At 39.1% G+C, this 25,329-nt stretch overlaps 1 protein-coding gene across 1 annotated transcript; it reads right to left on the reverse strand.

The window, feature by feature from the left end:
- Positions 1 to 3,506: 3,506 nt before the first annotated feature.
- On the reverse strand, positions 3,507 to 4,703 carry LOC141679613 (uncharacterized). Its single transcript, XM_074486068.1, has 2 exons — positions 4,091 to 4,703; positions 3,507 to 4,013 (listed from the first exon to the last, which is right to left on the reverse strand). Exons 1-2 carry the CDS (start codon positions 4,598 to 4,600, stop codon positions 3,507 to 3,509), a joined length of 1,017 nt encoding a protein of 338 aa, XP_074342169.1. The 5' UTR covers positions 4,601 to 4,703.
- Between the last annotated feature and the right edge of the window lie 20,626 nt (positions 4,704 to 25,329).

Below are 25,329 nucleotides of genomic sequence, written 5' to 3' on the forward strand. Positions count from 1 at the left end.
ACAGAGCAGTCTATGCTTATGTGATGCTACCCTTCGGCCTTACCAGCGCAGGATCCACTTACCAAAGAACCATGAACAAGATATTCAAGTCCCAGATTGGGAGAAATTTAGAGTGCTATGTCGATGACATGATTTCCAAATCAACAACTATACCAGGGCACGTGAAAGATCTGAAGGAATGCTTTGAAAATCTAAGGAAGAACCACCTCAAGCTAAACCCGGAGAAATGCACCTTCGGAGTAAGAGCAGGCAAGTTCCTAGGATTCATGATCAGCAACAGAGGCATAGAAGCCAATCCGGAGATAATAAAAGCAATCCAGGAGATGAAAGCTCCCAGGACCCAAAAAGATGTGCAAAAGCTAGCAGGATCACTAGCAGCACTCAGGAGATTTATCTCAAAACTAGCAGAGAGGTGCCTACCCTTCTTTGATTTACTCAAAGGAGCAACCAACAAGAAAGAGGTAAACTGGAATCCGGAGTGCCAGAAAGCATTCGAGGAAATCAAGAACTACCTCTCTCAGCCACCAGTCCTAACTAAAGCTAAGCCAGGAGAGCCTCTCTACTTATACTTATCAGCAGGATCACAAGTCGTAGGAGCTGCCCTAATCAGGGAAGAGAATGGAATACAGCAACCAGTCTACTATGTGAGCCAGGTCTTAAAAGATGCAGAAACAAGATACCCAAGATTGGAGAAGTTTGCCTTTGCTCTGGTGACAACTTCAAGGAAACTCAGGCACTACTTCCAAGGGAGGGAAATCAGAGTAGTGATAAATCAACCACTAAGGAAAATAATCCACAAGCCAGATATCTCGGGAAGACTTGTTAATTGGGCTGTGAAATTGAGCCAATTCAACCTAAGCTTCATTCCCAGGACCGCAATCAAAGCTCAAGCTCTTGCAGATTTCATAATCGAATGCAACTTCCCGGAAGAAGACCAAGAAGAAATGGGCACGGATCAGGAGCCAAAAAAGGAAATTAGTCCGGGAGCCTGGACCTTAAAGGTAGATGGCTCTTCAACAACCGAGAGGTCAGGAGCCGGACTCATACTCAGGAGTCCAGAAGGATTCAAGATTCAGACAGCTATATTTTTCAGCTTCCCAGCAACAAACAATCAAGCAGAATATGAGGCATTGATCGCAGGACTAAAGCTCTCCCGGACTCTAAGGGTCCAGGACTTGAAAATCTACAGTGACTCCCAGATAGTGGTCAAGCAAACAAATGGAGAATACATAGCAAAGGACCCTACTCTGGCGAAGTACCAAGCACTGGTTCAGAGCTACTTAGCCTCAATCCCAAGCCATCAAGTCCTTCAGATATGCCAAGAAGAAAATGAAGAAGCGGATATCCTATCCAAATTAGTCCGGAATTCATCAGATCTGGACTGCTCAGTCTACTTCGAAGAACTCCACAAACCATCCATTGAATCCGGAGAGGTCTTGGAAATAGAAAGCACTCAAAATTGGATGACTCCCTTCATAAACTACTTGGACAAAGGGGATCTCCCAGAAGATAAAGGAAAAGCTCAAAGATTGAAAGCAAAAGCAGCCAAGTTCTTCCTCGAAAAAGGAGTACTCTACCGCAGAACCTTCTCATCTCCTATCCTGAAGTGCATTGGCCCAGAAGAAGCAAAGTACTGCTTGGCTGAAGTGCATGAAGGAATATGCGGAGACCACATGTCTGCCAAAGCCCTAGCTCATAAGATCATAAGACAGGGCTACTACTGGCCCACAATTCATCAGGATGCCATAGAATTCGTCAAGAAGTGCAAAGAGTGCCAGCTCTTCAGCAATGTGTCCCGGATAAGCCCAGTCCTACCATCCTCAGTCCTGTCACCTATCCCCTTCGCTGTTTGGGGTATTGATATTATGGGACCATTCCCTCGAGCAAAAGGAGACCTCAGGTACCTACTAGTCTCTATTGACTACATGACAAAATGGGTTGAAGCGAAAGCAATGAGGACAATCAATCAGCAAGACTGCATAAAGTTTATGGACAACATTTTGATGAGGTTCGGGATACCACGAGTCCTAGTATCAGACAATGGACCTCAATTCATTGGATCAGAGTTTGAGTCCTACCTCCAGGAGCGCGGGATCAAGCACAAAAAATCGTCAATAGTATATCCCCAAGGAAATGGCCAAGTAGAAGTAACCAACAGAATCCTGCTCCGAGGTATCGAGAAAAGACTCAAAGAAAGCAAAAGCAAATGGCCAGAAGAACTACCAAGCGTACTTTGGTCCTACAGGACAAGCCCAAGGACAAGCACTAGAGAAACTCCATTCAAACTAGCCTATGGAACAGAAGCAATGCTGCCTATTGAAGTGGGCTCTCCCTCCCACAGAGCAATAAACTTTGAAGAAGAAGCAAATGAAGAAGGACTCAAAACGAACATGAAACTAATTGATGAAGTCCAGGACCAAGCCGTGGAAAGAATGGAGATACAAGGAGAAAACAAAAGAGCACTTCAGTAAGAAGTCAAGAGTCAAAAACTTCCAAGTCGGTGACTTAGTCCTTCGAGACACTGAAGCATCAGATCCCACAAACACCGGAAAGTTAATGCCCAAATGGGAAGGACCATACAAGATCAAAGAAGTCCTCAGGCCAGGAACCTACAAGCTCCTAAACATGGATGGCTCAGAAGTCCCAAACACTTGGCATGGACTAAGGCTAAGGAAATTCTACCAGTAGTGAAGCAAAAAAAAAAAAGCAACCAAAAAACTTGTAGCCAATATGGCAAGCAACCAAAATGTTTCTCTTTCTATATTGAATGAATGATCAATGAAAAACTTTCTCTTTAAACTTGCATATTTTTCAAAAACAATCACTAGTCCGGGCAAGCCATTAGTCAGGACTAGAGCAACCAACTTTTACTTAGAATTAATTTTCTAACAAAAAGCAGCCACTAGTCCGGACAAGCTATTAGTCAGGTCTAGAGCAACCATCTTTTACTTAGAATTAATTTTCTAACAAAAAGCAGCCACTAGTCCGGACAAGCTATTAGTCAGGACTAGAGCAACCATTTTTTACTTAGAATTAATTTTCTAACTAAAAACAGCCACTAATCCCGACAAGCTATTAGTCAGGACTAGAGCAACCATCTTTTACTTAGAATTAATTTTCTAAAAGCAGCCACTAGTCCGGACAAGCTATTAGTCAGGACTAGAGCAACCAATTTTTACTTAGAATTAATTTTCTAACTAAAAGCAGCCACTAGTCCGGACAACCTATTAGTCAGGACTAGAGCAACCAACTTTTACTTAGAATTAATTTTCTAACTAAAAGCAGCCACTAGTCCGGACAAGAAGTTTAGTCAGGACTGACCAACAAATTTTACTTGTAAAAAATTCTAAGGCAAAAACAAACTAACAGCAACAAAGTAAAATAACATCAAGGAAAGCATTCATTACAAATTCACCGGACTCAAACGAGCCCGGAGCAAAGTACAAAAATTACAAGAATCAAATGTATCAAATCCTTCGACAAATATCAAGTTCACAAGAATAAAGTCAAGAGTCCGGAGCGCTGGGAGGAATCAAACTGGGACAGGGGCCGTCAAATGGCTCTGGTTCCCCCAACCCGAGCTCAATGTCTTCTTTCACCTTGATGAACTCAGAGACGAAGCTTTCCCAATTGGCCTCCGGATTAGTCTTGATGTGTCGCTCAACAACCAACCAGCATCGAGCCATCTCCGGAGCACCAGCATTGGCAAGAGCCCTATCGTACTCCTCAGATCTTTTAAATTCATCAATAACCTCAGCCTCCGGACGAACAGCAGACATTTGCCTCCGGAGCTCAGCCAATTCGGATTTTAGGTCAGAAACCTCCTTCTCCGCATTATCAGCCCGGATACTCGCTTCATCCAGATGCTTGTTCAACCCGGACAAAGAATTATCCTTCGCAATGATTTGGTCCCGGAACTGGCTAATCTCAGCATCCTTATCAGCAACAGCGCTCCGGAAACCTTTGATCTCATTATAAGCAAGAGAGGCGGATCCGGCCATATACCCACCAAGCTACAAAAGACAGATAAACTTAGAAAAATACTCCAAGTCAAACTAACACAATAAACAAGAAGGGAAAGAAGAAGTACCTGACCCCAAAGCCGGGAACACTCCTTCATAGTGGCATCGAATCCGGACGCATTCATCTTACTCCATTGAGATTGAGTTGGAATCCCAGCCATGAAGCGAGCCACCTCCTCCTCCAGCCCCGGACCGCCTTCACCCGGACAATCATCATCAACTGCTTTCCCTTTGCCAGCCCCGAACCCAGAGCCAGCTTCATAGTTTTCAGCCCTGGGAGGTTTCGACCCAAGAGTCCGGAGCCTCTTCCTCCTCCGCCCAGAATCAGCACCCGGAATTTCCCCAATAGGACCTAGATCCTCAAGATTGTCAAACTCATTACCCATATCCAACTCAACATTATGCTCCGGAGTAGATTGGTTCACATGAACTTCAGGCTCCGGATTGGGGACGGCATTGCTCTGTGATCCCTCCTCGGCCGAGGCGTTCGATCCGGAGCCAGCAACATCATTCTTCTTTGGCAACTTGAAAGCCTTGCCTAGACCTTTCAGAGCATCACTGTAGGCGGAGGACGACATGTCCGGATTATAATGTGGCAAACCTGCAAGAAACAAACAAAAAACACAAGTCAGAAACAAGAAGCAAAAATAAAGGGAAGCAGATAAGAAACATTTAAAAGGTCCGGACAAGAAAGAAAACTACTTACAGCCCAGCCTATGCAAAGTTCTATGATTCATAAAGGTGTCTTGGGTCATCTGGAAACCCAGACATTCACAAAATGCAAAAATTAACCGGAGAGCATCACCCCGGAGCACATCCCTGCGGAAGCGAGTCCAGACTCCTTCCGAAGCTATATGGGGTAGATAGTGCAAGTCCAAACCCCGGAGCATGATCAACTCCCCATTCCAAAACTTCAGCGAAGATTGCTGAATAACGGGCCTATAAGAACCACCGTATCCACACTCCGGAGCCCGGAACCGAAGCTCGTATAACGGGAACTGGCTAGACCGGACTAAATGAAAGATGTGATGCCACAGCTTGAACGTGGACTGAACTTTAAATTGATTGCAGGTGGCAATGAACCAAGTCATCCACTTTATTCCATTAGGCGTTATCTGCATTGGAGAGATCTTGTACACATATTTGCACAAATGTTTTAGAAACAAATGCCAGTGTGGATTCCATCCAGACCGGAGATGCTCCAACCACACTGGAATGAAGCCATCAGCCGGCCTGTGATGAGCCCTCTCGTCCGGAGTCGGCCACCTCCACTCAATCCGGCGATCCAACTAAAAAGCAGCCTGGACCGCGGAATCCTGGGCTTGATCATCTAGCCCAGAATACTCATCCTTCAACTCATAGTGCTCCTTAGCCACTATGCTGTTCGCAAACTTTCTATCAAAAGCTTCCCTATCATAGGGCCCCGGGCCAGCATTCTCCTGCTTAGCATATCCGGACTGTAATAACCCCAATTTTTTTGAAATTTTTTTGAAACCCTTATGAATAGTGATTTTGCTGATTATGCTGAATAAGAAAACTTTTCATGCCACACTATGTAGGGGTTCTTCTATTGTTATTCTGAGATCTTATTAGTACTTTATATGGAATATAAGTGTATGTAAAGATCGTCAGAATCCAAATTCGAACACTTTGATTTTTCCCGAAAATCCACCAGATACCGAAAGAATTGAGTATAAGGTAACATGATTAAAAGGATTTAAATTCAAGGATTATAAGAGAGGATCATAAAAGGAATATAATGTATTGAGAAAGGTTAAGGGAACCCAAGTAATAAGATCCCGGGTATGATCCCTCAAACGATAAACGAGAACGAAAGTTAAGGGAACCGTATAACAGATCAGCGGTCATTAGCCAAGTAATTAAGAGCTAATCAAAGAGGTTAGTGATGATGATGTCACCACACCAACAAGAAGATGACAAGTGTAGGAAGATGACATAGGAGGATGACATAAGCATGACCAAAGGGAAGGTATTGTTGGTTGATTTCAAGCCACACAAATTTTACCATGGTTAAAAGGTAATTAACAAAACAAAAGGATATCAACCAAGCCTTTTATGCACAAAGATCAATAAAACAAAGCAAGCTTCTCTCTCCCCCCTTTTCATCTTCTTCATTTCGAATTTTTCACCAAAATGGTGAATTAGAAATTCAAAACACAAGCTATACTCCATGGAAAATTATAAGGTTTGTTTCTTTGGATCCTATATTTCATAACTAAGAAGAGCAAATAGTTTGAGTGCTTGAATCAAAGGTTTTCTATCTCAAACAAATCATTTTAGTTTAGGGTGAATAGTAACTTTCAAGAACAAATTTTTGATTCTTGATTTTATTTGCAAGGTCAAGGTAGCTTAAGCATATATTAAGGCTTCCATGGACATTCCAAGGATCTTTCATTGATTAAAAGCTTCAAGGAAGGTATAACTCTTCATGATCTTAGTATTAAGAATTTTTGATATAAATGATTATGATGATGGAATGATAGATTAAGTGTAGTAGTTGTTTTGTCATGTTGAGATCTTAGTGGTTAAGTGCTTTTGTTGATTTTGGAGTTAAAAAGTAGCACTAGTTGTTCTTGATGATTCATGGTGTGATTTGAGATTGGTTTAAATGGTTTAAAGTGGTTGAGGAGTGATATGGTCATATGGTTGTATTGGGATTGATTGGTGATGGTTTGGTGTTGAATTGGTTGGTAAAATTTTGGGAAATCGCGTAAACATAGTCGTCGTAATGTCCGATTTACTTTAGGCTGTTTTTGTTCTTAACATTAGGACCCGTGAACTCACTGCTAGGTTTTGACCATTGCCATGATTAGATAGTTCATGTTACGAGCTTCATTTTGATATGTAGTTCGTTTGATTCCGATGTACGGTTTAGGAGAAACGACCGTTTTAAGTAACGACGTTTCGCGACCGAACCATTACCCCTCGCCGTACTTTGAAACCTTGGTTAAGGACCTTAAATGACTAATTGAGGTAAGAAACAATTATGTAAAGTGGATTAGGCAGTTGGTAAGGTACTCGCGAAAGAATCTCCTTAAAACCCTTAATGGTAAATTTATTAAAAATGGTGGAGCCGAGGGTACTCGAGCGACTTAAGTAAATCGTTAAGCGCGAAAGCGAACGTTAGGACTCTAAATGGTTAAAGTCTAGTTTCTTAAGCGACCGGGGTTTAATTCCGACTTATGTTGTTGTTCATAGGTTATCAGACCCACTCTAAGCTTAAGTCTATCCGGGAGAACTCAGGCAAGTTTTCTACCCGTTATACTGTTGTTGTGATGTATATGTGTATATGCATGATCTTGCGATAAATGCATATTTGTTATTAGCAAATTCTTGCGATATATTGTAGCATGTGATATGGTATATATGCATGCCTTTTTCATATTCTTGGATTATATATCTGTTGGTTAAAATGCTTACAGTTGCATAATACCTATGCTAGAGATCAGCGGTATTTGAATTTACCCTTAGTATAGGAGATCAAAAGGTGAACATATTTCTAAACCGGGAGTCGATGTTCCCGAGTATAATATATATATTTTTATATATATATGGTAATAGTTTTCAAAACTATTAATCGAATAAGGTTTATTCGATAACTTTAACTTTATTTTATTATTGAATATTATTTCGAATATTCATCCGAGGACTTATGACTCCTTTATATTATTATTGAATATTATTCCGAATATTCATCCGAGGACTTATGACTCCTTTATTTTATTATTGAATATTATTTCGAATATTCATCCGAGGACTTATGACTCCTTTATTTTATTATTGAATATTATTTCGAATATTCATCCGAGGACTTATGACTCCTTTATATTATTATTGAATATTATTTCGAATATTCATCCGAGGACTTATGACTCCTTTATTTTATTATTGAATATTATTTCGAATATTCATCCGAGGACTTATGACTCCTTTATTTTATTATTGAATATTATTTCGAATATTCATCTGAGGACTTATGACTCCTTTATTTTATTATTGAATATTATTTCGAATATTCATTCGAGGGCTTATGACTTCTTTATTTTATTAAATGAATATTATTTTGAATATTCATTCGAGGGCTTATGACTTCTTGATTTTATTAAATGAATATTATTTTGAATATTCATTCGAGGACTTATGACCCCTTTTATTTTATTATTTGAATATTCATTCGAGGGCTTATGACTCCTTTATATTATTTATTGAATATTATTTGAATATTCATTCGAGGGCTTATGACTCAGTTTATATTATTTAATGAATATTATTTGAATATTCATTTGAGGATCTATGACTCTGATTATTTGCTGAGATATATTCTTTATTTTATTAAAGAATAAGGTGTCGATAATCAAACTTATCTTTGATTATTCAAATAAATATAGTACTTTCGTATAAGTATATCTTTGGTTATTTAATACTCATTTCAAGTATAAGTTTTAAAACTTCTACTTCAATTATTTTTATAAAGATTATTCTTTATGGGAATATTATTTAAATAATAATATTCAGATATTTTCTAATATATTGGGACTGATTTATTTCATTAAATCAGCATTACTCCAAACACTCTTTAAAGTGTTTTCGATTCTTCAAAATGATTTTTAAAAGTTAGAGCGGATCCCAAAACTCATTTTTATATTTAACATCTTCCTTTTAAAGGGGATTTAAATACTCGTTCAAAACTTGAGGGATCCGGCTCAGTGGTGTATTTTACATTCCCACGAGGTTGTTGTTTTGAGAAAATATCTTGATTACTTGCCCATCGTTCGGGAAGTAAGTTCATCTATTTGAGTCGGCATAAGCAACATGGGCTCAGTGGGCGTCCATGAAAGTGTAAGTGGCTCAGTGGGAGTCCATCAAATGCGTAAGTGGCTGAGTGGCAGTCCAGCATAAGGTCCTATTGCGGCCAGGGTGATGACCAGTGGGGAATTCGTCCATCTACTAGTAGAAAAGGTTACTTATTGGTATCTTTGCCTGATCAGCAAGATATCAGGTTTATGCCAAGGTTTTCTCCTTTCCAAATTCATTGGATATTGCAACTCTGTTTATAATTTTCATAACAGAGGTTTTCAAGGAGTGTATGAAATGTATATATACAGGTGTATATATATATCGGGATTTAATGAAGTATCTCGTAACTTCATTATTTATAATGATATTCAAAGATTGAATCTATTCAAATCTTGTCTTGTAGTCTCATCTATGTGATGAACTTTTGAACTGATTATAACTTGAACGGTGGTAGTTCAAGTAATATTTGGAAAAGATATAAGTATATTGGGGTATCTTGTAACTTTATATTTTCAACTTATATCTAGTTAATGATTATCTTATGCATATCAAAGATTTTCAGAAAAACGTTGAGACAAGGGTAGATATATGAGATCACCTTGCAACGATATTTTTATACAGTGGTAAACTGGAACTCTGTATATATTATGCATGGAAGAGGACTTCCAAGATTTTGAAAAGTATATATGTATATATACTGAATATTTTGCGACTTCATCGCATTAAGATATCAAACTTGGTTCATTTCTTTTGACCAAGACTTTCATGAGTACTATGAGAAGGCTCATATATTGTTAATCATTATACATATTATTTTGGTGGGCTTGCTGCTCACCCTTGCTTTCTTCTTTCATCACACAACAACAGATAAAAAAGATGAACAGAACCAAGCTCCCGATCCGCAAGCGGTTAGAAAACGTTCCGCAGTCTTCTGAAAGCGTTGATGCCGCCGTAGCTGAGGTAGGAGCTACCAATAGGCTAGGTTTTCAACTATTGATGAACCAGACTTATGTATAACATGAATTGTAATAATGGCAAGGAATATATAAATTTATTCAGAACCTTTTTAAGGTGTAACGGTTTATAATTGTGGAATATAAGGACTTGTGTTATTTTTGAGTGTTCATCTCCGAGACTATAACTTGTGGTGTGTGTGTTTATTGTGGGGTCACAGTACAGAGTAGTTGATTAATTATTAAGATTGGGTGTTATTAAGGGAAATGGAACTCGTGACAAACCGGATCCCCGACCCCGGATTTGGGGGTGTTACAGAAGTGGTATCAGAGCTAAGCGTTATAAACCTCAGAGATGATGTGACGTTAAGATAATAAGTTCACTAAGATAATAAGAACTTTTGCCAAGTTCATAGTCGGACTACCTAACGTAGTACTGACAGTTAAAACCCTTATGGGAACCCTTATAAATATCGTGATAAAAGCGTAGTTCGTTATCGTATATGGTAGCGGGACTCCGAACCCTGAGGTTGAGGAGCAACAACGCGATGATGTTTTATTACTTATTGGAGATCAGATTATGGATCCGATAGAGCGTCCTAACATGGGACCGGATGATGTTCATATTGAGGATGTAGCGGTTGAGAATGTTGTCCTAGAAGGGATTGTTGCTGAGAAGAATCTCGTGGAGGATCCTGACAAGAATGAATAAAGGACCACTAAGGAATTGATGACTATGGTTAGGGCGACTACCAGAGGTAGGATTGGCCGGTTACTACCAGAGGTTCGTTCAAGTTCCTAAAGATAGTAGCCCCTTTAACGCGGCTTACTCGTAAGACTGAGAAGTTCGAATGGACAGAGAAATACGAGAAGAACTTTCAAGAACTGAAGCAAAGATTGGTGATGGCCCCTATGTTGGCATTGCCGGATGGAAAAAGGAGATTTTGTGGTTTGTATTGACGCTTCGCATAAGGAATTAGGGTGCTTATATACAGCACAACAAGGTACTCGCGTACGCGTCAAGAAAATTAAGGGAATATAAAATTCGATATCCCCACCTATGAGCTTGGGCTCATGGCAATAGTTTTGCCCTAAAGATTGGAGGCACTACTTGTATGGAGAGAAGTGCGAGAATTACCTAAGCCATAAGTGCTCTAGTACATTTTCACGCAGAAAAGAGCTCAACATGCACCAAATGAGGTGGTTAGAGCTAATCAAGGATTACGATTATGAGATTCTTTATCATTCGGGGAAAGCCAATATGGTGGCTGATGCCCTTAGTAAAAAGGAGAGACTCAAGATGATAATGTCTTTGAGAGAGTTTACAAGAGATTTTGAGAAAATGGAAATAGAAGTGAAGGTAACCGTAGCCGGTACCGAAAAGATGTTTGAGATTGCAATACAGTCCGAATTATCGGAAAAGAACATATTATGCCAGAAAAAGTGATGAATGAAGGCAGAGAGCTAACAATTAGATAAAAGATTAATACCAAGAAAGATGATAAGGGAATAATGAGGTATTCCTACAGAATTTGGGTTCCAAATGTTCTAGAGCCTAAAGATGAAATCTTAGATGAAAGCTAGTTTGAGGAATAAGATTTAGAGCAAACCCTGAACGTGATAGTCAGGGAGGTCGCCTCAAGATAGAAGGAACCCATAACATAATGAAGTGGAAAATGAGGATTTTAACGTATAAAATAACCCCAAGTATGGGAGAAGGATGAAACATTTCATACTAAGGAAACAGAAAGTCGAGTAAGGAAAGGAGACCCGAGACGGTTCTCCTATACGGCAATTCATGGACCTGTCTAAAAAGAACTTAGACTATTATCCCCAACCACCACCTTGAGGAAACAATGCGGTAGGAAATTCTTTCATGACCTTTAAATCACTAAGCTCTCAGAGTTCCAAGGAACAGGTTGACCCAGTCGAGGCAAGAGCCTGGCTAAAGGAAATATAGGAATCATTTGAGATTCTAAATGATTGACGAATCACAAAAGACTGTTTTGTCACTTACCCTCCTAAGAGAGAGGCCACCCGCTGGTGAAAGGCCAAGGAAGGCACGGAGCCAGAGGTTAGAATAAACTGATTAAAGTTCAGTCAATTGTTTTTTCGGGAAAGTAACTCCCAAGGTTATGAAGGTAGTATAAAAAACTTTAGAGCCAGAACAAAAGCGGACAAGTATGATGAATTATGAATTTAAATTGTAAAAGTTGTCAAGATTCATTCTGAGGACACGAATCTAGAATGACGGGATGTTTGAAATCAATGCTTATGTTGTGGTTGTAATGGAAATGAAAATAAAAGACTGAAAAGGGTAGGAGTATAAAGGGATATAAAGGAAATAGAGTTGAGAAGTGATAAGAGAGTTAGGTATGGGAAACCCTAAGAAACCCTTGCAATAAATATAGAGAAGTGTGTCATCATCAGCGCGATGGTGACTGATCATGAGATAAATTCAAGGTTTGAAGACGTAAGCGATACGTATAGTTAATTCCCTTGAAGTTGACAGTATTCGATGAAACTTTGAGATAGATTGATTGATTAATAAGGAAATGCGGATGGACTGAGGAGTCAAGAAAGTAAAAAATTAGGAAAATTGGATGAAGGAAGTGACCTTCAAGAATATGAAGTGTAAGACCGGTGGCTTGATACCCATAAAGGGAGACGCCATGTATGAAAGATATCCCAACATTGAGATGACTGTTGAGATAAACAACAAAAGTAAATAAGGAATTATTAAGAAGAAGTTCACGTTGAACACGACCAATATCTTCCAGAAACCCTTGTTATCGTTACCCAATTTAGGCAATAAAAGCGGATAACCGTTGTTATCTTTTGGAGGCCATATTGATTGACCTCATTTTGAATACAGATGTTATTGTGAAATTCGGCATATACTATCGAGGTGGGAATAATTGAATAAGACACCCTTATCAGGGATATATGACTTAATTTATCCATGGAAGGATGCATGTACCTTTTTAAAGGTGGAATTAAGGATAAAACATCAGTAACTTAAAATGAATCCTAGGGAAATGCATAAAGGTTGGCATTTCACCCTTAATAGGGATAGTATGAGTTTTGACAGTATGAATTGGAAAGGATTAAGGTAATAACAACCTTTAAGAATCAGTGGAGAAATTTTTCAGAAGTATATAGACAATGATTCTGGTATTAATAAATGGTATCTTGATATGCCCTGTATCTAGGGAATACAGGAGGAACGATTCGAGGATAATCTTAGAGGTTTTACAAGGAGAAAGGTAATATTCAAAATTCTCAAGAATAAAAATGTTGATAAAGGAAATATGACGTAATTATAATGATGCCAAGTGGGGCACGTGTTAAACCACGAGAAAGTATGGATCGAACCAGTAAAGGTCGAAATTGTTCAGGGTAATTAGGGCCTAGGATAAAAGATGTTCTAAGTATGATTGAGAGTCAGTCGTGATAGTGATTAACCTCTAAAGACTGAGGCAATAACTTATGGAAAAATGGTGATATTTTTTTTACTCATCAGATTTTAAGGAAAACATCTTCACACAAGCAGTGATTGGAAATGAGGTAGAAAATTTAGTTAAGGTGGTTAAAATGACATTGATTGTAAGGAAATATTACTATCAAGAAAGGCCAAAGAGGTGGTCGACACTTTAAGTGTAAGAGGACAATTATAGGCGCTCGTGCCAGAGGAATATAGTGATAATGGTTAAGGCTGTGAAGGTTGTATTATGGTGTGGAAGATTGACATTCCTTCTGATGATTGTGCGATACTCAACCGTGATAGTAGTTGGGTAAAGATTAATTTTTGTAATCACCGTGAGCGGGCTATCTATCTTAGAGGGTCATATCTTAAGATAAGCCAGGACCATGTTACGAAAGGACTAAATGAACCTTTGAGCTTCATGTCTCCTAATAAAGACATATGGTTAATAATGGTATTAACCTGCTATCGTCGCTTTCATTGAAACTCTTCTGCAATTTTATCTGCTTCATGTCATATGTACGTCAAGTTCAGGAGTGTTCTTCATGAATCATGAACGGTGATCATGTTACCTCCTTAGAAGAATTCGATACGAGATGTATGGACTCCGTATGGTTAGCTATTAAGACTTCATGGAAAATGAATGACTACAGTAGGTCAACGATGGACCCTAGTAGTGCAGGAATGATTCTGCGATTAATGAGCCAATTAATTACAACCGTAAGAGTTGTATTGGAATGGATGTTGAGATTAAGTACCACTAATCGGGTTGTGGTGATGTATAAGTTATCATTGATAGACTAATTAAGTCGATTATCTACCTATTGAATACTTATTCCTTCTTATCAATAGAGAGTCGTATTACTATACGAGGAAGGTTGCAGTGCAAGCATAGAATTTTAGTAACGGTGATGTCTAGAATGAAAACCCAGATTCGATTTTCGATGTCGAGGGAGTTTCAAAGGTGATTGTGTATAAGCTCGAGCAAGAGCATGGGTCTATAGAATGATGGATGGAATAGTAAATATTTAAGCATGTAAAATGTGATGCTATAATACTTGATGTTGATATAAATACACATATGTTTTGTTCTCCTATATCAAACCTCTATAGTTCAGAGGTAGGTTCCAAGCCAGATATTTGGTGGCAGTATATTATTTTTCACATATACAATTCTCTTCAATTCGTTCTTTTCTCTTCTTTTCATTTCATATAAGCTGAGAAGAACAACCCTTCCAGAAGGGGAGGTATTGTCGAATGACTATCTATCTGTGTGATAGAAGCCGAGTAGGATACCATATATTGTTTAATTGCTTGTCAAGTACTAAAGGCTGGCCACCTTCTGTACTAACTATGCAATGTAACAAGTGTTCATGATCATAGTGATCTCTCAATAAATTCTTTTACTTCTATATGAAGGACTAAGCTTTCGAAGATAGAAGCAGCTGAAAAAGGAGTAGTAAAGTTGTGGTGGTATGCGGAATGGAAACACATTCGTGATACTAAGGTTGACGAGGTTATTAAAAGGTTATAGAACGCTAACGAGCAAAAGTATAACCAGTATAATATTAGGAACGGAAGGTAGTAGCGATTACGAACTGGAAAAGAATGGGTATTGAGAAGCAAAAGCTCTAATGCTAAAAGCTATAATGAGAGTCTGTGCAATAGACTTGAAAAAAATTGGAATGATCACTTAACACGGATTGAGTTTTCTTACGACAATAGATCTTATGTCATTATCGAGTTGTCGCCTTATGAGATCCTTGAGGGAAGACAATGTCGATCTCCCTTATGTTAGGATGAAGTTGTAGAGCGCAAGATGCTCGGACCCGCAGTAGTCCAAAGGACCAAGGATATAATAGATCTAATCAGAGGACGACTGGTAGTAACCCAAGATGGACATAAGAGGTATGCTGATTTGACTCGAAAGGACAAAGAGTATGAAATAGGGGACCTAGTGATGTTATAGGTATCCCGTGGAAAGGATTGATGAGGGTTGGAAAGAAAGGAAAGTTTAAGTCCACGAATTGTTGGACCCTTGGATATACTTAAACATATTGGGAAGTTAGCATACGAGCTAGCCCCACCCCCGGACCTGTAACAAGTTCATAACGTGTTCCACGTATCAATGTTAAGGAAGTGTAATTCGGATGCCAGATAAATAGGGGCATATGAGCGCATAGACATGCAACCCGACGTAACCTATATGGAGCAACCAGGAAGGGTTATAGATTAAAAGGGACAAGTGCTTAGGAGAAGGGTTATCAAACTAGTCAGAGTTTGATGGTAGAACCACAATGTGGGAAAATTACTTGAGAGTTAGAAAGTGCAATGCTAAGAGAGTATCCCTATTCATTTTCTATCTGATTCTGGGACGGAATCCTTTTAAGGAGGGGAGACTGTAATAACCCCAATTTTTTTGAAATTTTTTTGAAACCGTTATGAATAGTGATTTTGCTGATTATGCTGAATAAGAAAACTTTTCATGCCACACTATGTAGGGGTTCTTCTATTGTTATTCTGAGATCTTATTAGTACTTTATATGGAATATAAGTGTATGTAAAGATCGTCAGAATCCAAATTCAAACACTTTGATTTTTCCCGAAAATCCACCAGATACCGAAAGAATTGAGTATAAGGTAACATGATTAAAAGGATTTAAATTCAAGGATTATAAGAGAGGATCATAAAAGGAATATAATGTATTGAGAAAGGTTAAGGGAACCCAAGTAATAAGATCCCGGGTATGATCCCTCAAACGATAAACGAGAACAAAAGTTAAGGGAACCGTATAACAGATCAGCGGTCATTAGCCAAGTAATTAAGAGCTAATCAAAGAGGTTAGTGATGATGATGTCACCACACCAACAAGAAGATGACAAGTGTGGGAAGATGACATAGGAGGATGACATAAGCATGACCAAAGGGAAGGTATTGTTGGTTGATTTCAAGCCACACAAATTTTACCATGGTTAAAAGGTAATTAACAAAACAAAAGGATATCAACCAAGCCTTTTATGCACAAAGATCAATAAAACAAAGCAAGCTTCTCTCTCCCCGCTTTTCATCTTCTTCATTTCGAATTTTTCACCAAAATGGTGAATTGGAAATTCAAAACACAAGCTATACTCCATGGAAAATTATAAGGTTTGTTTCTTTGGATCCTATATTTCATAACTAAGAAGAGCAAGTAGTTTGAGTGCTTGAATCAAAGGTTTTCTATCTCAAACAAATCATTTTAGTTTAGGGTGAATAGTAACTTTCAAGAACAAATTTTTGATTCTTGATTTTATTTGCAAGGTCAAGGTAGCTTAAGCATATATTAAGGCTTCTATGGACATTCCAAGGATCTTTCATTGATTAAAAGCTTCAAGGAAGGTATAACTCTTCATGATCTTAGTATTAAGATTGTTTGATATAAATGATTATGATGATGGAATGATAGATTAAGTGTAGTAGTTGTTTTGTCATGTTGAGATCTTAGTGGTTAAGTGCTTTTGTTGATTTTGGAGTTAAAAAGTAGCACTAGTTGTTCTTGATGATTCATGGTGTGATTTGAGATTGGTTTAAATGGTTTAAAGTGGTTGAGGAGTGATATGGTCATATGGTTGTATTGGGATTGATTGGTGATGGTTTGGTGTTGAATTGGTTGGTAAAATTTTGGGAAATCGCGTAAACATAGCCGTCGTAATGTCCGATTTACTTTAGGCTGTTTTTGTTCTTAACATTAGGACCCGTGAACTCACTGCTAGGTTTTGACCATTGCCATGATTAGATAGTTCATGTTACGAGCTTCATTTTGATATGTAGTTCGTTTGATTCCGATGTACGGTTTAGGAGAAACGACCGTTTTAAGTAACGGCGTTTCGCGACCGAACCATTACCCCTTGCCTTAATTTGAAACCTTGGTTAAGGACCTTAAATGACTAATTGAGGTAAGAAACAATTATGTAAAGTGGATTAGGCAGTTGGTAAGGTACTCGCGAAAGAATCGCCTTAAAACCCTTAATGGTTAATTTATTAAAAATGGTGGAGCCGAGGGTACTCGAGCGACTTAAGTAAATCGTTAAGGGCGAAAGCGAACGTTAGGACTCTAAATGGTTAAAGTCTAGTTTCTTAAGCGACCGGGGTTTAATTCCGACTTATGTTGTTGTTCATAGGTTATCGGACCCACTCTAAGCTTAAGTCTATCCGGGAGCACTCAGGCAAGTTTTCTACCCGTTATACTGTTGTTGTTATGTATATGTGTATATGCACGATCTTGCGATAAATGCATATTTGTTATTAGCAAATTCTTGCGATATATTGTAGTATGTGATATGGTATATATGCATGCCTGTTTCATATTCTTAGATTATATATCTGTTGGTTAAAATGCTTACAGTTGCATAATACATATGCTAGAGATAAGCGGTATTTGAATTTACCCTTAGTATAGAGGATCAAAAGGTGAACATATTTCTAAACCGGGAGTCGATGTTCCCGAGTATAATATATATATTTTTATATATATATATGGTAATAGTTTTCAAAACTATTAATCGAATAAGGTTTATTCGATAACTTTAACTTTATTTTATTATTGAATATTATTTCGAATATTCATCCGAGGACTTATGACTCCTTTATATTATTATTGAATATTATTTCGAATATTCATCCGAGGACTTATGACTCCTTTATTTTATTATTGAATATTATTTCGAATATTCATCTGAGGACTTATGACTCCTTTATTTTATTATTGAATATTATTTCGAATATTCATCCGAGGACTTATGACTCATTTATATTATTATTGAATATTATTTCGAATATTCATCCGAGGACTTATGACTCCTTTATTTTATTATTGAATATTATTTCGAATATTCATCCGAGGACTTATAACTCCTTTATTTTATTATTGAATATTATTTCGAATATTCATCCGAGGACTTATGACTCCTTTATTTTATTATTGAATATTATTTCGAATATTCATTCGAGGGCTTATGACTTCTTTATTTTATTAAATGAATATTATTTTGAATATTCATTCGAGGGCTTATGACTTCTTTATTTTATTAAATGAATATTATTTTAAATATTCATTCGAGGACTTATGACCCCTTTTATTTTATTATTTGAATATTATTTGAATATTCATTCGAGGGCTTATGACTCCTTTATATTATTTATTGAATATTATTTGAATATTCATTCGAGGGCTTATGACTCAGTTTATATTATTTAATGAATATTATTTGAATATTCATTTGAGGATCTATGACTCCGATTATTTGCTGACATATATTCTTTATTTTATTAAAGAATAAGGTGTCGATAATCAAACTTATCTTTGATTATTCAAATAAAGATAGTACTTTCGTATAAGTATATCTTTGGTTATTTAATACTCATTTCAAGTATAAGTTTTAAAACTTCTACTTCAATTATTTTTATAAAGATTATTCTTTATGGGAATATTATTTAAATAATAATATTCAGATATTTTCTAATATATTGGGACTGATTTATTTCATTAAATCAGCATTACTCCAAACACTCTTTAAAGTGTTTTCGATTCTTCAAAATGATTTTTAAAAGTTAGAGCGGATCCCAAAACTCATTTTTATATTTAAGATCTTCCTTTTAAAGGGGATTTAAATACTCATTCAAAACTTGAGGGATCCGGCTCAGTGGTGTATTTTACATTCGCAACGAGGTTGCTGTTTTGAGAAAACATCTTGATTACTTGCCCATCGTTCGGGAAGTAAGTTCATCTATTTGAGTCGGCATAAGCAACATGGGCTCAGTGGGCGTCCATGAAAGTGTAAGTGGCTCAGTGGGAGTCCATCAAATGCGTAAGTGGCTGAGTGGCAGTCCAGCATAAGGTCCTATTGCGGCCAGGGTGATGACCAGTGGGGAATTCGTCCATCTACTAGTAGAAAAGGTTACTTATTGGTATCTTTGCCTGATCAACAAGATATCAGGTTTATGCCAAGGTTTTCTCCTTTCCAAATTCATTGGATATTGCAACTCTGTTTATAATTTTCATAACAGAGGTTTTCAAGGAGTGTATGAAATGTATATATACAGGTGTATATATATATCGGGATTTAATGAAGTATCTCGTAACTTCATTATTTATAATGATATTCAAAGATTGAATCTATTCAAATCTTGTCTTGTAGTCTCATCTATGTGATGAACTTTTGAACTGATTATAACTTGAACGGTGGTAGTTCAAGTAATATTTGGAAAAGATATAAGTATATTGGGGTATCTTGTAACTTCATATTTTCAACTTATATCTAGTTAATGATTATCTTATGCATATCAAAGATTTTCAGAAAAATGTTGAGACAAGGGTAGATATATGAGATCACCTTGCAACGATATTTTTATACAGTTATAAACTGGAACTCTGTATATATTATGCATGGAAGAGGACTTCCAAGATTTTGAAAAGTATATATGTATATATACTGAATATTTTGCGACTTCATCGCATTAAGATATCAAACTTGGTTCATTTCTTTTGACCAAGACTTTCATGAGTACTATGAGAAGGCTCATATATTGTTAATCATTATACATATTATTTTGGTGGGCTTGCTGCTCACCCTTGCTTTCTTCTTCATCACACAACAACAGATAGAAAAGATGAACAGGACCAAGCTCCCGATTCGCAAGCGGTTAGAAAACGTTCCGCAGTCTTCTGAAAGCGTTGATGCTGCCGTAGCTGAGGTAGGAGCTACCAATAGGCTAGGTTTTCAACTATTGATGAACCAGACTTATGTATAATATGAATTGTAATAATGGCAAGGAATATATAAATTTATTCAGAACCTTTTTAAGGTGTAACGGTTTATAATTGTGGAATATAAGGACTTGTGTTATTTTTGAGTGTTCATCTCCGAGACTATAACTTGTGGTGTGTGTGTTTATTGTGGGGTCACAGTACAGAGTAGTTGATTAATTATTAAGATTGGGTGTTATTAAGGGAAATGGAACTCGTGACAAGCCGGATCCCCGACCCCGGATTTGGGGGTGTTACACGGACCTAATGCTCCTAAAATAAAAATTGTTTTCTATCTTCTCGCTCTTAATAACAAAATAACCAAGATTCTCCACCCACAAACCCTCCGGACTACAGGGTACCTTTCTTGAAGATATTTTAGCAACTGTAAGCTTCGTTATTGCCTCAGAATCCGAAGTGGAAGCCCTCTTCCCCATCCCGACCCGTTCAGAATCAGCAGAAGACTCAGAATCTGAACTAGATGGCCCCGGATAACAAGTTATGAAGGTCTTGGCAAGAGCTTTAGTCCGGACCATAAACCTAAAACAAGTTACAAAGGTTAGTCTAAAATTCCTACAGTTTATTTATCTTTGAAGCTACATGGTCCGGACTACCCTATGATTCAATTTTATTACAAGTCAAAATCAGACAGTCCGGAGACCCCACCAAAATACAAAACTAAATGACCACTCCAGACTGGAAACCCCCGAACCCAAACAGACAACCCTAGCCTGTTACTCTGAACTTAGATATCAAAACAACTCAAAAACAACAACCAATCACAAACTCAAAATCTAGCCTATTAGTCCAGATTAAATATCCAAGCCCGGACCCTAACAGAAAACCCTAATTTTAGAAACACTATCAAAACATTATCAAAAACCAAAATATAGACAAGAACACACATATATACACATATATACAAGAACATTCAACAAATACCGAACACAATAGCACAAAGAAAAAATTCAATTCAGCAGCAAACTAAAAGAATGAAGCAGAAAAGCAAGGGAAAAGACTTACAGAGTAGAGATAACGGAGAGGTTGGGGACGACCAAGAAACAGCAAAGAACCACCACAAACCCCTGTAACAAGCGGCGGTGATGGAATAAACAGCGGCGACGGAAAGAGCAACAAAGAACAACACTCAGAGAAAACAGAAAAAGTTAGAGAAAAGATGAATATAGATAAAAACAAGAAAGAAGGACAGGGCCTCCTTTTATAGAGGCAGTAAAAAACTTAAAAGCCGCGCCACGTGGCACGATCCCAGCCACCCATCATAAGCAGTAATCATTAAACAGTAATTATTACGGCACGTCTCTCCATACCCTTACAGCTGTAATAATTCAAATAATTGGGGGGAAAACCCCCAAAACCATTTCAACTTCCAAGTCCGGACTCCTTTGCACACAGCAAGCCGGACTGGGGCAAGAAAAGCTCAACTCCTGACAACGACAACCACCTTAGTCCTGATTCGCCGAACTTTGCGCAATCCGGACTGGGGGCAAGAAAACCTCAACTCCTGACAAGGACAACCACCTAAGTCCTGATTCGCCGAACTCAGCACAATCCAGACTGGGGGGCAAGAAAAGCTCAACTCCTGACAACGACAACCACCTTAGTCCTGATTCGTCGAACTCCGTGCAATCCGGACTGGGGGGCAATAAAAGAGCAACTCCTGACAAGGGCAACAACCTTAGTCCGGATTCGCCGAACTCAGTGCAATCCGGACTGAGGGGAAAAAAAAGCGCAACTCCTGACAAGGGCAACAACCTTAGTCCGAATTCAACTCAGTGCAATCCGGACTGGGGGGCAAGAAAAGCGCAACTCCTGACAAGGGCAACCATCTCAGTCTTGATTCGCCGAACTCAATGCAATCCGAACTGGGGGGCAACAAAAGCTCAGCTACTGACAAGGACTACCACCTTAGTCCTGATTAGCCGAACTCAGCGCAATCCGGACTGGGGGCAAGAAAAGCTCAACTCCTAACAACGACAACCACCTTAGTCCTGATTCGCCGAACTCCGCGCAATCCGGACTGGGGGGCAAGAAAAGCTCAACTCCTGACAAGGACAACCACCTTAGTCCCGATTCGCCGAACTCGGCCCAATCCGGACTTGGGGGCAAGAAAAGCTCAACTCCTGACAAGGACAACCACCTTAGTCCCGATTCGCCGAACTCCGCACAATCCGGACTGGGGGCCAAGAAAAGCTCAACTCCTGCGAGGGACAACCATCTTAGTCCAGATTCACTGAACTCCGCGCAATCCGTCTGGGGGGCAGGAAAAGCACAACTCCTTCCAACAAAAAAATAAAAAAAATCATGTTCTAAAAACAAACCCAAAAACACTCCCCCATCCAGAAAATCTGCATAAGGGAGTGGGGGCACATGATAGTACATACAGCTCCTCGTAGACCCACTCCTAAGCGCCTAACTCCATACAGCTCCCGGGAGGCCTACTCCTAAGCTCCTAACTCCATACAGCTCCTGGGAGGCCTACTCCTACGCCCCTAACTCCATACAGCTCCTGGGAGGCCACTCATAAGCTCCTAACTCCATACAGCTCCTGGGAGACCTACTCGTACGCTCCTAACTCCATACCGCTCCCGGCACGCGGCTCCTGGGAGGAGTAGTCCCGCGCAGCACCACTCCTAACTAGCTTAGTCCCGCAAGCAGAACCCTGATAAACCCCAGCACGCGAGACGTTGGCCCCAGCACGTGACGGGGACAACTGTCACACATCAATCATGGGAATAATCAGGGCACGTGTCAGAGGATCCTCAGAATATTCCTCGACTAGTCCCGCGCTGACACGTGTAAAGCATCCACTCCCGCCAGGTGTCCTCCGCTCCCAGAACCAATGGCTACGATTCAAAGGTACCAACCCCAAAACCCTACCCTTGGGCTATAAATAGCCCAAGAAGGTGAGATTTTGGGGTTAATCATTCTTTCACACTCATATACACACATAACCACCTTACATTCATATTCATCTTCATCTTCCCAAAAGGCTAGTTCTTACTCTCACGCCGGAGGCGCCGCAGGACTCCAACCCCCCTTCCGGTGTTGTTTTGTAGGAACCCAACCACAGCTACACCTCTACAGCGGCGAAGGATCCAGGACGGCGTCGAAGGAGCAGCCCCGCCACCAGGAGTTATCACTTTCCATTTGGTGAGTTGACCATCACCCTCGAGGATGTATTAGTACTGCCATATGGGCGGGAGGTGGGGCGTAAAGATATGTATAGGGACGGGGTCAAGCTTTACATATTAAGGGAACGATATGCGAAGCTACCAGAGGGGATGCTAGAAGAGGATCTTGTGGTTTACACTCGAGCTTATCTTTTTTACATCATTGGGGGCATATTGTTCCTTCATCGAGTCGATATACCGTGCATCCGAGTTATTTACTCGTATTTGTTGCATTTCAGTTTTTAAATTTTAGTTTATAGCATCTTAGTCCTTTACTTGTCCTTTTTTGTTGATTTTGCATATGAAGCCCTGTATTCTCATTTATTTTCAATTTGACACTATAATTCTTGTATTCTCATTTATTATCATGCCCTTATTTTGCCCTGTATTCTTACTTACTCTGTATTTCCTTTGTCGCAGGTACTTACAACTCATCCAGGATTCACCTCAGATTAAATCGTATGCATGGGGAGCTGCTGTATTGAGCTATTTATTTAGAGGTTTGACCAAGGCTGCTCATAAGAGTGCAACAGCACTTAATGGATGCACGATGCTACTGATGTTGTGGGCACACAAGAGGTTGTTACCTGGTGATCCTAAGATTGCACCTGGGGTGGAGCTTGTTTGGCCGAGGGCTTTGGCATGGGCTAAGCCGAACCCTGATCGGAGGGAGAACCCTCACCTCCATACTGGTACTATTCTTTTTTGCATATTTACTATTTGAACTCTCCTTCGAATAAACATTTGCATGCTTTTGAACTATCCAATTTCATATGTTCCCTTATTGTTTTGCCTATAGGTCAGTACCGAGGGGATTTTGACCGATTTGAGATGAGTTGGCTGACATGGGAGGCTTATCGGTTATTCTTTGATGCGGTGGACTATTCTGAGGAGCAGTATGATGTCGAGCTAATGGATGCTTCGTATATGAGTCTCGGTCGTATTCCACTTATTTGCTTCGAGATTGTCGAGTATGTCATGCCGGACAGAGTCTTGAGTCAGTTCGGTATGCTGCAGCATATTCCAGATGATCCTATTGATATGTTTGCTCTGCGGAGGGACAAGTTATCTCGTTGGCAGAGGGACCAGCATATGACTACTCTGAGACAGTATCGGGATGAGTGGTATGCTTATCTTGATGGCCAGATAGAGCCCGTTGGAGAGGGGAAGTACGTGAGCATTGACCAGTATATGTACTGGTATAGGACCCATAGTAAGCTGAGGATTGCTCGTTTTGTGGGTGTTGATTCATGCAAGATAGTGCCGCATGACTGGTACTCTCAGCAGGACATGGTTGATGCGGTATGTTTTAGAGTTTAGATTAATATTTGAATCCTGTATTCATTTATTTCATTGTTGCATTTTTATAGGGTATTTAGGTAGATGATTAATAGTTAATGATTTGTGTAGCTTGACTGTGGGATGAGGACATTGCATGCTATTCACATCCATGATCCCCCAGACTGGTTCTATGAGTGCATTCCTGAGTTTCTGATTCGTTATGATCGAGTCAACACTGAGTGGAGGGGTCTTGCATTCAGTAGGCCCAGTTTTGATAGACCCTCACGTGCACAGGATATGCATATTGATCCAAGTGCTCCTTCTTCACCACATAAACGTACACGTGAGGTGCGTTTCATTTAAGTCATTCCAAAATCCAGTCTACTATATTGAATGTGAATGTGTGTATGATCGTTATCTTATCGTGTTATTGCAGGAGTTTGCTTCTGATTCTCATGATTCACCTACACAGGCAGCCAGTAAACGTCCTCGTCAGGTACTTACTCGAGTAAGTTATTCGAGTAGTCTACTACACTGAATTATATGTAGTTTGATCGAGTTATTGACATCTAATGTAGGATGAGACTGTAGTCCCTAACGCTGCGGCTATCCCTATACATGTCTCTCATCCTGTTCAGATTGAGGTACTTATTCATATTCGCGTAGTCTAACTCTTTAGTTTTAAGATGTATATAATGTTTGATACTCAATGCATTTGTAGGTTGCTGCTACTGCTCCCCCTGCTTCACAGTCGACCCCCCTATCCGCCCCCCCTGTTGTTCAGTCTGATTTTGT

The sequence above is a fragment of the Apium graveolens genome, chromosome 8, assembly GCF_009905375.1.
Source record: "Apium graveolens cultivar Ventura chromosome 8, ASM990537v1, whole genome shotgun sequence".
Classification (NCBI taxonomy): Eukaryota; Viridiplantae; Streptophyta; class Magnoliopsida; order Apiales; family Apiaceae; genus Apium; species Apium graveolens.